A 16,735-nucleotide genomic window follows, 5' to 3' on the forward strand; every position below is an offset into this window, starting at 1 on the left:
CTGAAAATAAGTGGGGCTTTACTTAAGACTTGTCTAATATTCTTCTAAGGGAGTGTATATCTTTTGGTGACCGTGTTTTTGAATTGCTTACTATTACTGCCTGTGTGTTTTTCTAGATGTGGTTTTAAATAAATGATTATATCTCTTTTACACCAAGCCCTGGTCAGTGTTTACTTGCTCTACTGCGTTCTTTTGACCTATTGTGAATACTCTGTATACTGCCTAACTCTTCTTGAGGGAAGTCTGACTGCTCAGCCACAGCTACCAAGTGAATCTGTGTGGTACAGACTGCTACCAAGTGGGTTTACTGCCAAACACCTGTAGTCTTAAATCTTTTGCGGTGGTCACAGAGGGAACTGCACAGGTTTCTGCCTAACACCTACCAGGAAATCTCCAGAGATCCCCATAGGCCAGCCAACCCCTGCAGGGCATTACACTGAATAAGGAGGCTGCGTTCAGCATGACAGCTATCAGGGAATGTCTGTGACAGTCAGGTTAAGAAACACTGCTTGCCAGCAACTTCCACTGGGGCGAGGGAGGGTGGGAGCATTTAAACACTTACCACCCCTTTGTTTAGGGCTACTGATACGAAGTAAGTGGAGCATTTACTACTGTGCTTCAGACAATCCAAATGAAGCTACAATTAAAGATCCAATTCTGTGCCTTACTTGAAAACAAAAAAAGTTAAACTCTTATTTCCAAAATAGTTTCTTAATTTGACAAACACAAAGGAAGGTTTGTATTTATGTCGAGTTAAACATTTGTCTTACATATAAACAGGGTGCCTGTGTCAACCAATAAGCATGCAATTGCATCACAGTGGGGGTCATTTTCAAATGAACAGTGAGCCGTTTTTTTTACACTCCATGGTAGCTCATTTTCAATACGTACTGTAAACGAATGACGTAAAAGCCTTCTGTAAGGCTTTTACGTCGTTCATTCACTTTACGGCTCATTTTCCAGGGTTTTTATCGGGGAGTGTAGGGGTGGAACTCAACTTGTGTTTCCACCGCCTCCCTTCCACTCCGCCATACCAATGCTCCAGCATTTGCGTCGGCATGAATTTTCATGCCGGTGCCAATGCTAGTCATCCCTATATGGTCTGCCGGCTTTGTGACCCAACATAAAGCAGGCAGACTGCTAAGGGATCCATTGTAAACGCTGCCAGACATGCAAGTATGTTGGGCAGCGTTTAATTGTAATTGTGGGTGCTACTTGCCAATGCAAGCATGGCAAGTGGTGCTCCCAATTAAAAGTAAACGCTGCTTGGCATGCTAGCATGGCAGGCAGCGATTACTCACTTTGCACGGCAGAGTTCAAAAGTACAGGGCAAAAGGCAACATACACCCGTGTATGTCATCTTTTGTCCTGCACATTTGTACTGCACCGTGCAAATGATGAGCATTAGGCGGCAGGTACCTCGCTATGCCTTAGTGCACATGTACCAGGTCCCCACCGTGAAATTACGTTATTGAGCAAAATGAGCTCCCGTCTCGTTTTCCCGCTGCTCCAAGGCACAGGAGAACATCAAAGTAGCGTTTGAATCTCTGCTTTGCTTGCTCCTCTGTCCAGCTTTACATCTGCATGAGATTCCCATGCAGACATAACACCAAAGGATTCATGTGAAAGAAGCTGCTAAAGACCAGACGGATTCCATAGGAAGACATTATAAAACACTCACTGCAATGCATAATTTGCTTGTGTCGTTTTATTCCTCAGAAAGCAGAGAGTAAAAGTGAAGATTTAAGATGATTTTGCCTTCATTTACTCTTCACAATTACACTCCGTTTTGTGAGGGTAGAAAATTGCATGCAAAGAAGCATCAACACGTAAGAGCAAGCATTAGTGGTACCCTGCATTCAATTAGCACATGTTTTAAAATCACCCCTTATCTTTTGTTGTGTATCTTTAAGTCTGGAAAGTAAAATTGCAAAATGTAAAGTTCGTTTTTTAGGCTGACGTGTCTTTGCGTTTGGAACTTGGTATTCCTCCTTTCAAAGGGTGGAGGCAGTGCTCCAGGTAAGATTTTGAAATGGGAGTATTTTACTCCCTATTTTTTAAAGTTGAGAGTAAAATTATTTTTTAAGGATTAAAATAGGAAGTCTTATTCCCAATGGGAGAATTTAATATGCAAATAAAAGATTGACTGAAAAACAAATGTTTTGTAATACATATTTCTGTGTAGCAAGTTATTCATGCAGTACTCAGTGTATTTATTTATTTATTTATTGATCATTTGTAGGGCGCTTTATATAGTGTACTACTGGTCCAAACAGGTCCATGGAGTCGAGTGGATGAAATCAGTTGAACGTGTTCCTATATCCATTTACTCTTTTAGTTTGGAGTATTTTTACTCCCTATTTTTATTTTCTCGGAATATTCGCCTATTTTAAGGGCGTAAAAATGGCTGATACACCCCCTTATCTTTAGGGCAGGGTGGAGAGCAACAATTATAGTATTTTTGATTAACATATTTCTCTAAGGATTTATATATTTGCCAACCTGTTTATAATTTCTCTACATTTTAAATTATCTGAGCAAAACAAAATTCTTAATAGCCAAACATTAACACATACTTATACCAATGAGCACTGAGAAGATATGTGGTCAAACAGGGGCGGCTCATCTATAATGGGCTATAGGCCAGGGAACCGGCACCTGTTATGGATGTGCCAGCTCAGCATAAACAGTTGAGCACTTCCCCAGCTGCTTATTGGAGCTGAAGATGCACTCCTTGGCTAGCTTTTACAGGACTACAACCCCAGCCTGCATGCACACTAAACCATACAAGGCAGGGAGTGTGAGGCTTCTTCAGCTTTGCATAGTCCTTCGGGGATGCATGCTGGGGTGTTGCAGGGCGGAATGGGCGTAGGGTAAGCTCCTTCACACTTTAACTTTAGGTTCAGTCGAGCCAGTGTTGAGATGTTCGAATCAATGCAGTCCCAGTGGAGGTCGGCCTTCGAGTTGGCTTTCTGGTGTAGGCTCCCGAAGGGTCAAATCCGCATTCAAGAGTGCAGGATAATATCTTTCAATGGCTTGGGACAGAGTTAAAGTCAGTGGCAAGACAATGGTTTTGCTGAGTCAAGTCAGCATTCTAGACAGGCAAGTCAATGGCTTCCAGCAGTTGAATGGTTGCTAGAGTCAATTGCTACCATAATGTGGATCGCGCAATCGGGTTGGGACATGTGGGTCTGCTTCAATGGGTCGAGTCAGTGTCTGGATGGTTCCAACTACAGTAAGCAGTTAGAAGATTGATAGAGTACCAACAGCAGCACTGCAGGACTTGTGTTAGCTTGAAGGATTGTGTGTGGTCTATCCAGATCAGAGATGCCTTGAGCCATGGAGATCGGATTCCAGTCTGCTTCTGCTAGTATTACGGCCTCGGTCCAACAGCAATCAACCCCAATGTTCCCTCAGGATGTTTATGGGTGAGAACTTGCTTCTGCCTGCAATGCCTTCATCTTTACCTCTATGGCAGAGGAATTTAAAGTAGCCAATACTTAAAACCGAGAGCCAGTCAATCCATCTTGTCCTTGTAAGAGTCTAAATATTAATCAAAGGATGCTCCTTCATTTATATAGGCAAACTGATGAACACAAATTGTCCAAAGAAAGCCTGCTTCGAGGGGTCCGAACCCTGTTGTAACAAGTGACCTTTGCCTTATGGCATCACACTTAGAAAATGGGTGGATAGCAAAACGTTGGCTATCGCTAGCAGAAACCAAGATGGCAGAACCCCTATCTCCCTTCTGTCAACTGTAACTCTGGCTCTTTCCCCTACCTATTGACTTCAAAAGGGCTCAATTGGTTAGCACCCTGGTTTGATATTGGATTTGATATGCCAGTGCTGCTTTTAAGTCACCAGCTCCCTGGAGAATGAAAGAGGCAGCATCCTGGCCATTCCACACGGCTATAGTGGAGACAGTCAGACAAGGCACTAACACACATCATCCTTGTCATAGCTAGGCCCGTCTCACAGAGCTGGCTTTAGTTTGATACCAAAATGCTGTGGCTTTGTAAATGTGTGATTCTTGTAGCCACCATACCAATCCAGGCATGGCTTGTATTTACAGATTTACATGCCACCAGATTGATCTAAATTATAATAATTGTGTAATTTAGTCAGAGTTGCAGAAAGTTAAAAGGCCAAATGCAGCTGTTGTGTTCCAGCAGCTGTCAGGAATTCACATTTAACTTTTGACTCTACCATGTGCTACTGCCAGGCTGGTGCTGTATTTGGCAGGAGGCTGGTACAACGAAAACATGTAAGCACTATGATTTTGGCATGGAGCTTTATGGAAGGCTGTCTGATTTGCAGACCTCACTTTCAGAAACAGATTTACCTGCATCATTTTAGTATTAAAAATCAAAAAGGTTTGGGATATGCCACCCTCACCAGATACAATTCTGTCACAGCTCCACTAGCCTACGTTGGTGGAACTAGTCTTGACATATTTTCTTACTGTGGCATGGCATTTAGTACTGACATCAATGGTAAAGCCAGCATGATGAATGTTCTTACGTGGCTGTACTAGCCTATATTGTTGCAGCCAATCCGGATATATTTTCTTACTATGGTGTGGCACTTTTTACTGGTGCCAACCGTAAAGCCAACACCATGAGTGTTCTTACGTGGCCATGATGGCCTGCATTTGTTGAGCTTGTCTGGACAGGTTTTGTTACTGTAGCATTTCCAAGCCAACTGGAGTGTTTTCTTACTTATAGATACTGGCATACATTAACATAGCTAGCCAGGACATGTTTTCTTTGAGTATCATCACTGGCTTTAAGGGCATCGCAAGCATGAGTATGTTCTTCTGTTTGCTGGCATATATTATGGGAAAAGGCATCATGAAAATGTGTTGGAAAATGATCCTGTGCACTGTTGGTGACTTACATCTATTGTGTTTCTTCTTGTGTTCCCTTACAAAACCAATTGCAAACATGGTATTGCTTTTATCAATTTTTTAAACAGAAAATGTGCTGTAAAATGCACCATTTCAACCCATTAATTTTTAGATGTTCTCATGGGAGAATCCACCAAAACCCCTCTTGGCTGGTTCAAGCTCACTCATAACGCCTGGTCATTCCTGCATATGTGTGGGAAACATTTACACCCCACCAATTAAAAAAAGGAAACTCTTACTTGTCTCATTTCACTATTTTGTAACTTGGGCCTTTCCCACCTAAATCTTATATTTGACTAACGTGGACAAAAAATAAATATTTTTCGGAGTCTTCATTTGCCCAAAGACACTTTATAAATAGATCATGTAAGAATACCTAAGCGAAATTTTAGGTGAAGCTGTTTGACATAAAAGGTTCAATCGAGTCTAAATAATATTCATGTTGAAAAGGATATTTACTTTAATGTTTTTAAGTTAAGATTTGAAACGTGCCTTTAGAAATCATGTCCTGGAGAACCTAATAACATAATCATGGCATGGCTCTTTTATTTTATCTTTTTACTGAGTTGATCTTTTCTGGGTGTAAAAGCAGATCACTATGACCGTCTCACTCATAAATAACTTCACATGTCTAATCCAATATCAGACAGAGCATCCCCATGGATATAATATATCTATGAATGATTTCTTGGGTATTAATCTTCTCTGTTTTTCATAACCTCAATCAAAGAAGAACAGGCTATTGTCGAATTACGTAACTAATACTTATCAAACCAAGTTCTAGTTTTTGAGCAGTCATTGCGGCTCCCTTTGGTCGTGACAACAATTGGCAGAGATACCTATGTTCAATCATAACTAAGTTACTTTGCTGCTGCCCCATATTTCAGCCTTGTACACAACAGCTTCCTGCCCCTACACACAGAACAATTAGAATGCCGGATTAACGCATCTACCACCATATTTTCTTGTAAATGCAAGGGTAGTGCCAATTCTTCTATATAGGGAAAGTTAACTTTTAGATAGTTGTTCCTTCTGTGTCTCATTCCTCAAAAGTCTCACACCTCATACAAACCTACAGATTTAATTTCTTCTGCATTCATTGTCGGATTAATGGCCAGCTGTGTTCTCCTCTGACATGTCATACATTTTGTTTTTTAACATTCATCTGTAAATCATGAATTTCACAACTGGATTGTAGAATCAATAATTGCTTATGGAGAATACCAGAGGTCTTTGAAATCAAAACTGCATCACCTGAAAAAAATACAATTCCCTGTTCTTCCAAGGTTTCGGGGCATCAGCTATACGTTAAGAGCTGAGTTGGGTATGCAGCAAAAGATTGTGGTTCATCGGGTGTGGGGGTACAGGCTCTCAAAGTTAAGAGGAGAGGGGTCCCTGTTGAATAAAAACCTATCAGAAGCAATACGGGCGATGTTGACAGATCAATTGGAACTAGAATGCTGCCCCACACATTTCTTAGGTTTTATTGGGGAACAAGATAAACCAAATATATATCAGAATTAAAAAGAGCGTACAACAAAGCATGTATCCGATCTTGAAATGTGGTCTTGAAAAAAGGCACTCAGAAAGAATATCAGGCAGCTCCAGAGGAGGCTTTTATCAACTTTAGCCATCTTTAGCATCGCTACTTCTCGTCCCTACAACTTGCCCAGGTGAGTGCTGCCCTTATCTGAAACCCCCATTTGGGCCTAAATCCAGGAAAAATATTCCCCGAGCCCCGTGTGCCTGCATCCCCTCGCTCCCCATTTCCTGTCTCGCACTTGCTCCCGCCTCCCCAGCCCGCCCGCGACCTGATTGGCCAGCGTGCCCCGTGTGTTTCCTCCATCAAAGAAGCTGGCGCACAGTGAGTTTGCCCCTCTGTGCCCATTTTGTATTTTAAAGAGGCCCCTGAAGCACCCCTCGCTGTCCCTCTCCCACCTCACACCCTCTTCCTGGTCTCCCTTACCTCCCACCTCCCGACCCCCCCACTGCTCTGATTGGGCCTGCGACCTGTGTTGCCCAAGCCATAACAGGTGGGATAATTCAACAAAAGTTTTCACCTTGTAACCATCAATCCACCCCATCATATTCATGTGCGCAGCACTCACCCAGTCAACCCAAGACACATTCTCTCTTTTCTTAAAATCCCTGAACCTTTTAAGGTATTGGGTAGGCATCTTGCCAAACTTGGCAATCAAAGCAGATTTCATACACTCTTACTGACCCCTTTCTTCCACACTCAGCTTCAGAATACAGTCATATCCAGTTTGAGGCACTCTGCTTAGCAAACACTTAGCCCAATCTCTTTTGTCAACATCATGAATTGCACAAGCCATTTCAAATGCTTCAATCCATTGGAGGATATCAGAACCCTTCCAAAACACACCAACCAAATCCTTCATAAATTTAGTTGCTGGGGACCTGACACTCTCACTGGGTTTCGCTGAAGTCTCCACTCAAGCTTTCTCTAGCTGGATTCTCTGACATTCAGTGTACTTGTCTTTGAGTTCAAGATCCCTATTCTTGAGTTCCACTTGTTGAGCCAACTCCTCTTTCTTAATCTCAGCATCCATTTCCAACTTGCGATATTCAAAGGCCAATTTCATCCTTAATAACTCAAGCTCCAAGGTATTGCTGGGGTTCGGAGCAGAGGCAGCAGGAATGGCGGCGTTCCCAGAAACAGATTCAGTAGAAACCCCAGGGGCAGAGTCCTCATTGGTTGCATTCCCCTGTAAAGACTGGTAGGGGGTGTCTGTACTTCCGCTCTCTATATGGTAGCGGGCCCCAGCCAAGATTCTCTATTATTCGTACGTGTTTGAGCAATCAAGGCCTAGCTTCTCAGGAGGTGATGCAGGCTGGTTCTTAAGTATAGTGTAGTCCCCGAACCACCACAAAGAAATGTCCACACACTGTATTACTGAAAACACAGTCTTTATATAATTAATATTCAAAGGTATGTACACGATCACAATAACGCACTTTGTACTCGGAAGTCAATAATGATAAATATATACAATTCTAAAGTGGTACCACTAATGTTATCGAATCTCATTAAAGTGCATCAAATGTATGGCTAAAATGTCACACAGATCAATAACAAGTAAACCAGCAATAGAGATAGGAAGGAATGCAAGATGGTTGAAACAATAGGCAGAATTCTGACCCCTACCCTTAGGCACGGTTCTGTGTGGAGATCCCTCCACCTGGGCAACCTGTGAAATAAGATATATCGCACAAGCCCAGCCCAAATGTTCAATAGTCTCACTTCTTCCTGTTAAGGTTTTACCCCCCCAATGTACCTGGTGGAGTAGAGTTCTCTGACGATCCGTCGACCGATCCTTCTTGAGTGCCTCCCTGTCAGGCGGGAGCCACAGATCGTCGAGAGGTGTCGGGAACGTGGCGTTCGGTGTCGGGGAATCGACGGCCCTTCTTGAGTGCCCTCCCTTTAAGGCGGGAGTCACGGGTCGTCGAACGTCCGACGGTGAACAGGGTGAACTACGGCAGGAACATGGCAGCTTCGTTCCTAGCGGTGCTCGTCGACGACAGAGCGTTGGCGTCCTGCAAGGAAGAGGCGTGCGGGGCACCTCGGTGACGATAGTTCTGGACCGCAAAGAGATGATGAAGAACTGTGGCCCAGCAAGGGCGTCGAGTCGTCGGCGTCTCTGTGGTCTTTAGGTGGCGGGAAACCCACCGGTGGATGCTCCTCGGTGCATCGACGGACGGGCCATCTCCAGCGGGAGACAAGTGGGTGACGATGCAGACGAGAGTGTCTGATGATCAATTGAAGTTCTTAGGGAAACGGGAACACGGCAGCTCTGGTCGGCGATGGCGGTCGTGGACAGTGGCGGACAACAGTCCGAGTGCTTCTCCTTCGAGTTCCGCAGCAGTCCCCGTATCGGGTCGACAGCCTGTCGAAGGTCTGTCTACCAGGGAGCGTTGGCAAAGATCAGCTGTGCACGATGGTCCCTCATAGCTCGGGAAGAGGGCGCCTTACCAGGTCCTCTCTGGGTCAGTCCTTGGAAACACAGCAGCCTTCAGATTGCGAGGGAGAGCCACAGCACTCCTTCTCGTCCAGCAGGGGTTTCAAGGTCAAGCGTCAGTTACTCCAGTTACTCATCGTAGTGGACTTCAGCTTCTGAACACGATTCCTAGCAGTGAGAGGTCCACAGATATACTGTTGATCTCCCATTCATTCCGCTGGGTCACACTCAAGCATCGAATCATGACTACGGGCATTCATGCAGGCAGGCAGCCAATCAGGCACACGAGGTATTCAGGCCATTCACTTCTCTCCAGACACTCACAACAAGTTATGTGTATTGGGACAAGTACCGAGCCATTCAACACTCCAAGCTGCATTCATACCGTTTTCAGGCAGGGTTGTCTCAGTCATTGTGTCAACCACCAGATACTAGACACCCACAACACAGAATGCATATTTGTCACACACTCTATTCACCCAGGTCCCACCCACAGGAGGTACCCACAACATACATCACCGGGAAGGCTGCAGCTAGTCTGGCCAGGCCTTCACAACAACAGCATATGTGGCATTTCCACCCAACAGCCAGTCGGGGGGGGAAGGGACAGAGTCAGGGCTTCCCAGGACTTTGGGAAAACAAGGAAATAGGTAATAGAAATCTAGAGGCCAAAGGCAGGACTGGGGTATCCCAAAATGGAGGATACTCCGCACGCCTGTCAATTTCAGCATGGAGCTGCCACCAGCCCATACCCTGCTCTGCGGCCCACCCACAGGTGCCCAAAAACATACACTAGGGGCACAGGGTTGTACCCCCACCCATGGGTGCTGTAAGGGTATCCCACGGGTCCGTTCACCAAACCAAAAGAGAGAGAGCTGCACCGCCAGGAGTCTCACATGAACTCCTGTGCGGAAAACACGACAGAACACACGATAAAAAGCAGAAAAGGACAAGGATACGGAGGCCCTGTCCCTCCGATGCATTTCCAGCATCACACTGGTTAAATCGTGTTTTTGCTAAATTTGGCATGTGGGGGAGGTTTCCTAAGTCTAGGTCTCTAAGAAACTACAAAAATTGCTGCAAGATATGTTGCATGAAAGGAAAATAATGTCAATAACGTCTACAATTGGGAGATGTCGAATTGAGTGTAGTTCTGGAAATTGAGGCAGCTGCATTGTGGGTTTGGGCCAATGCATCATGGGCCTGAAAATTGTACTTGCCCCCAGACCAAATGTTTTCCAGCCCTCCCCTGCCCATTGTGCACAGAGTAACAGAAAGAAAACAAAAAAAGCAAACTCACAAGTAAGCTGTTTCATATAAATGTCACTTCCCAGGTTAGTCATTTAATTTACAAAGGGACTCATCTTCGTGGGGGCGTAACGTAAGGAAAATGCGTAAAAGCCTTAGGTAAAGGCTTTTATGCATGTTCCTTACGTTACCCCCATTTTCATTAATTTGTATGGTGGAGAGGTGGTGCGAAATGCAACTTGCGTTTCGACCACCTTCCTTCCTCTCCGTCATACAAATGCTCCAGCATTTGCGCCGGCAATGCTGGAGATCCCTATGGGGTTTGCCTGCTTTATGCAGCTTAAAGCAGGCAGACCCCAAAGGGATAGATTGTAAACGTCACCAGCCATACTAGGATGGCAGGCGGCATTTACAATTACAAATAAACGCATGCAAGCAGGCAGGCAGCATTTAATTGTAATTGTGAGCACCACTTGCCATAGAATCAAAAGGAAACGCTGCCTGCCATGCCAGGCAGTGTTTACTGACTTTGCACTGTGGAGTGCAAATGTGAAGGACAAAGCTGCAATGGTGCCTTTTGCCCTTTAAAGTTGTACCTTGCAGTACAAATTACCAACATTTGGCGTGGGGGACGTTAAAGTGTAAAAGTAACAGCTCCCCCCCACCAAATTACTCATTTTATCAAAATTGAGCTCTACAGTGTTTTCTGTTGCTGTGAATTTCCACACATGCAGAAGTGAAGCCGTATCACTTTTGAGCTTTGCACTGACTAGAGATAAGATAGTAAAAGAAAAGGAGCGAAGTGGATACACGGCTCTTCTAACAACCTCAGCTGTTCATCATGAAGAGCTACAGCCCAGTGTTTCTCCTGCTTCCCCACCTGATGATCACCGCCTGCATACCGATCAGTCACAGTCTGAAGGGGGGATTTGGAAAACTGCTGGTGATCTCTTTCGATGGGTTTCGTTGGGATTATGATCAAGACGTGGACACCCCCAATTTAGACCGCATATCAAGGGAAGGGGTGAAGGCCAAGTATGTCACCCCTCCTTTCGTGACGATGACCTCGCCCTCTCACTTCACCACCATCACTGGTAAGAAATCAGCAGAGCCAAGTTGATTGTTTCCAAAAGGATTCTCCACAGAGCACTTTCGATGTTGCCTCGTTGATCGGCTAATTGTGATAACTAGAAAGGAAACAAAACGGAAGGCTTGGTTTTGTTTTCTTGTATAACAATCAATTTATCTCAAGATTATGTTGGGGGGTTCTGTGTGTTTAAACTGTTTGTGTGAGAGTTGGAAATGTGTCTGAATGTATGATGTTAGCTGTGTGTTTTAGCATGTCCGAGTGTGCTGTTCTCCGTGTCTCTGTGGGGGGGTGGAGGTGCACAGGGAACCAAAAGAGGCCCTGGAAATATTGGTAAAAGTGGCCCTATATTACACCTTTTCAGCAAGCCCAACCCTTTTCCTGTGAGAATATTTGAAAATAACATAGGTTACCACATAAAAGTGGCCCAGGGCGCAGAGGCCTACTGTTAGGGAGAATTCTCTCTTTAGGCTGAATTTCCTAACCTAGTGAGTCCACCAGCAGCTTTGCTGGATTTCTGGAGTTTGTTTTTTTCTCCTGCCAAGAGTGAGACTCTTTTTTCTCCCACTCTTGGACATGATTTATGGTGTTCCTTTGACTGTTAATGTGTTTTATGGGCTATGGGGACTTTACTCCATAGGGTCTCATGTGTTTTTATTATGTGCGTTACACAGCACCCTCCGTGCAGTGACACAGGGGTGTCATAGTGACACCCCACCATAGACTCCATACCCTGGGACTGACTGCTGTCTCCCAGGGCATGTAAAGTCACCATTGGCTTGACCAGTCCCAAATTATTAACAGAAACCAGTACAAAACATCATATTGTGGAAGTACTGGTCGGAGCAATTCGATTGCCCCGGGGTCTGTTAGTCGAGGGGGCACGTCTCCGTCCCCCCTGATCGAGTTTTGGCTGGTGGCAGTGGATACTACTTTTTATATTGGACCGCAAATATATCCCTATGGGATTTTCCCATTGTTCGAGGCTACCAACTTTAATTATTTAATTCTCATAGCCTCGAACATACCACCGGTTTATTTATTTAATATTAATTTGCCGGTTGGTACTTTTTGCCAGGACTCGATTCTAAAATGGCGTTTGTGTTCTCTTCTGTGACTCCAACCCAAGTCGAGCCCTTTGTTCCACTTTTTGGCGGGCTTCTCCACAGAAGCCTCCAAAAGTGGTGCCACTCTGTCTGGGTACCACAGAGGGTGCGGGAGGGGGTTTAGGCACCCTGGACTGAGTTACCTTGGTAACTCAAGTCGCACTCTTGTGTGATTGGCCCAAGTGGTGAGCCGGCCGGCTCACCACTTAGGATGTTTGATTGACAGCTAGGCTGAGTGAATGGGGGTGTGCTGCATAAAAGCAGGGCTTTGGGGACTGGAACGTAAGAAGTCGCCACAGGACCTGAGAATCCGACGAGGGAGAAGCTGAGCCGACCTACCACGACGACACCACCGGTGGAGCCCTGCGGAACCGACTCACCACTTCCCGACGACAGAGAAGATCTGAGAAGGATTGCTGAGAAGAGAAGGGTTGCTGTCGGGTAATCCTATGCCGTGGAATGGTGAGGAACGGCGAACAGCAGTCACCGCGCTACACGGCGGCCACCATCTCCACCGCGACATGGGTCCATATTTGGCCCATCCCGGTCCCGTGAGACTCTGAGATACGTCGGCCCGAGGAAACCACAGCCGACCCACACAGTGCCAGTGTCACACAGGCAATCCAGCATTTTCATAGGATTACCCGACAGCAACCCTCTGCTACCACAGTAGTAGATACTACGGACAGCACTGCCACAGGTGCCCTTCCTGACAAAGGCCAGCATAAAGAGAGGATCCAATCAAGCCCTTTTTTGGCCGAAACACACCCTGTGTCGATCCATGTGACACAACTGTACCACCCCCTCGTATATGTTATATGTAAAGATTGTTGTGTGCACTTTTTGTAAACAACGCCTTGGACCATCCCAAGTCTCAGGCTCGTGTCTTTCCTGTACCAGTGGGTTCTCATACCCCCTCCATTTGTAAGGAAACACGTATCCCAATCAAGTTTTGACCTCAACACTCCTGAGTTCGACACCCATATGTGTTACCACTGTATAACCAACTTTGTCCGTTTTTTCCTTCATCTTTCGTGCTTATCGAAAGAAATGTAAAGTAAATTGTTGAGCCACCCATAACTTGTGTGTGATTGCAAAATAAATACACACACACAGCACCATTTTGTTTTTCTATCGGATCTCTTCATCCTGATTATTTGTTTATGATACGTATACCCACCTGGGTAAATCAGGACTCCGCCAGGTGCCCTATAGTTTATACTGTTATAAGGACAGTGTCCAGGTGAATGGTCACGAGACTCCTGCCATTAGGGACACTGGGGCCAGCATAACTGTGGTGGACAAATCATTTTTTCAGGCTGAGGATGTTGCTAAGGCACCGAAACGCCTCACCAAGTTAGCTGGAGGGCCTGTGCAGATGCTTCCCCAATTACCAGTTCTCATCCAGTGTAATGACATGACTGTGAAGATACCTGTCAGCATACAAAGTGAGGTGCCATGAAGGGTTCTGCTGGGTAATGACTTGAAAACCCTTGGAGTAGTGTCACATACCCCCAGACCTCCTAGTAAAAGGTTACAGGAGCTCACCAGCCCTGCAAGGGAGAGAACTGTGAGAGGTACTCCCAAGGAGATGATGAAGAAAGAGATCACTCCTGCTCCACTGGAGATGTCCGCTGCAGTCTCTAAGAAACTAGAAGAAAAAGGGAAACCTAAAACTTCTAAAAAGAACTTCACAGCGAGCACTCCAGTGCAGCCAACAAGGACTTCCCCTAGGTTGTCCAAAGTTACACCAGGAAGTCCCCCTCCAGCTGAGGCTGAGAGGGAGGTACAACCCTGTGTGGTTGAACTAGACTCTGAAGAAGAGCTAGTGGAAGGCCAGGAACTCATTGGAGATCTGGATCCTGTTGACCATCCTGAGCTGCAGTCTTTACTGGCAGAAGGTGGACCCAACAGGGCAGACTTCAGTAAGGGACAGAGAGAATGTCCAACTCTGGAAGGTCTTCACCGCCAGGCAGATGCTCAGGCTGAAGGGCAGGAGCCTGGGAAATATAGGTTACACTGGGAAGATGGCCTCTTCTACAGTGAACCAACAGAGTCTGCACCTGGGGACAACAAACGACTTGTAGTACCCCAAGAGAACAGACCACAGTTCTTGCAGTTAGCCCATGAGATTCCTTTGGCTGGTCACTTGAGTTTCAAGAAGACTAAGGAAAGGCTCTCACGCTACTTTTATTGGCCAAAGATGGGGGCTGAAGTAGACAAATACTGCATGAGCTGCCACACCTGCCAGACTTCTGGTAAGGTTGGCTCCAAGAAGGTGGCACCTTTAGTGCCTCTCCCTGTAGTGGGAGTCCCATTTGAGAGAGTAGGGATTGACATCGTTGGTCCCCTTGATCCTCCAACTTCCTCAGGCAACAGGTTTATACTTGTAGTAGACAATACTACTAGATACCCTGAGGCAATTCCTATGAGGACTGTTACAGCTCTGGCTGTGGCTAAGGCCCTCCTTGGTATTTTTACCAGGGTGGGGTTTCCTAAGGAAGTAATCTCTGACAGGGGGTCGAATTGAATTTTATGTCCCACTACATGAAAGCCATGTGGAAAACCTGCAGAGTTACTTACAAGTTCTCAACCGCATACCACCCTGAGACAAATGGGCTGGATGAAAGGTTCAACAGAACCATGAAAAGCATGATAGGCGCTTTAGAGGACCCCCTTAAAAGAAAGTGGGACCTTCTACTGCCATGCCTTCTCTTTGCTTATAGAGAAGTCCCTCAGGAGGGAGTAGGTTATTCTCCCTTTGAACTTCTTTATGGTCATCCGGTCAGAGGTCCATTGGCCCTGATCAAGGAGGGGTTGGAGAGTGCTCCTTCCCCCAAGCCAGTCAGAGTGACTGACTATGTGATAGGTCTCCGAAGGAGAATGTCACAAATGATGGCAGAAGCAAGTGATAACTTGAAAGCTGGACAAGCATTGGTCAAGCACTGGCATGACCAAAAGGCTAACATGGTCGAGTTTACTCAGGACCAGCTAGTTCTCGTTATGATTCCAACATGGCAGAGGGCCTTGTAAGACAAATGGATGGGACCCTTCAAAGTTGTGGGTAAACTTGGAGAGGTCAACTATCTGGTGGACTTGGGCAACCCCAAGGAGGCTCCAACAGTCTTCCACACCAACAGACTAAAAGCGTATGTCTCCAGACCTGATGTAGGAGCTTTGCTTCTAGCATCATCAGAGGAAGAAGAAGAGAGTGAAGCTCTTCCTGATCTCCTCAGAGGCTTACCTTTAGACGAAAAGATTGAAGGAGTAAATCTCTCTTCAAATCTGACACCTGAGCAACAGGAAGAGTGCAAATCTATGTTAAATCAGTTTGCCTCTCTGTTCTCACTTTCACCAGGCTTGACCCCTTGGGACAGCATGACATACTCACTGGTGACTGTCTGCCAGTCAAAAGCAGATGATATCGAATGTCAGAAAATGTAAGAACCCACATCAAAGGTGAGGTCAACAAGATGCTTGATCTCGGGGTAATAGAGCCCTCTACTAGTCCATGGTCTAGCCCAGTTGTGTTAGTTCCAAAGGCAGGATCTAAAGAACTTAGATTCTGTGTGGATTACAGAGCTCTTAATGCAGTCACTAAGACTGATGCCCACCCTTTGCCAAGGACAGATGAGTTGGTGGATAGACTTGGTGCAGCCAAGTTCCTCAGCACATTTGACTTGACGTCAGGCTATTCAAAACTACATTTTCTACCCCAGTTGGCTTATACCAGTTTAAGGTTATGCCTTTTGGATTAAAAAATGCACCTGCTACTTTTCAAAGGATGGTAAACCAGGTTCTGAATGGGATGGAGGACTTCTGCATGGCATGCTTGGATGACATAGCAGTGTTCAGCAATTCCTGGGAAGAACATGTGGACCACCTGAGATATGTTTTGCAGGCTCTTGGAAAGGCCAATCTGACCATAAAGGCAAGTAAATTCCAGATTGGACAGAGTAAAGTGGTCTACCTTGGACATGATGTAGGAGGTGGCGAAATAAGGCCTTTGCCCAGTAAGATTGAAGCTGTGCAAAATTGGACAACACCTACTACTCAGACCCAGGTGAGAGCCTTCTTAGGTCTCACTGGTTATTACAGGAATTTCATTGAGAACTATGGGTCCATAGCTTATCCACTGAATGTCATCTCCTCTCCTAAATTCCCTAAAAAGGTTAGGTGGAATGAGGAATGCAATCAGGCCTTTGAAAACCTGAAAAAGGCTCTTTGCCAAGCCCCAGTACTCAGAGCTCCTGACTATCACCAAACTTTCATTGTGCAAACAGATGCTTCAAATGTAGGAATAGGTGCAGTCGTCAGTCAACTGGATGGGAAAGGTAGGGAGCACCCCATTTGCTTCATCAGTAGAAAACTGAAGGATCCTGAAACCAGGTGGGCAACCATTGAACGA

General features: G+C 45.6%; 1 protein-coding gene across 1 annotated transcript in view; it reads left to right on the forward strand.

Moving 5' to 3' along the window:
• Nucleotides 1–16,735, forward strand: part of LOC138567904 (ectonucleotide pyrophosphatase/phosphodiesterase family member 7-like) — a 416,216-nt gene that overhangs the window by 29,261 nt on the left and 370,220 nt on the right. The window contains exon 3 of the mRNA XM_069646404.1: nucleotides 10,982–11,228. Within this exon, the coding sequence (XP_069502505.1) occupies nucleotides 10,982–11,228 (247 nt within the window). The remainder of the gene's footprint in view (nucleotides 1–10,981; nucleotides 11,229–16,735) is intronic.

This window comes from Ambystoma mexicanum, chromosome 2p (assembly GCF_040938575.1).
Source record: "Ambystoma mexicanum isolate Mex_15411 chromosome 2p, UKY_AmexF1_1, whole genome shotgun sequence".
Taxonomy (NCBI): domain Eukaryota; kingdom Metazoa; phylum Chordata; class Amphibia; order Caudata; family Ambystomatidae; genus Ambystoma; species Ambystoma mexicanum.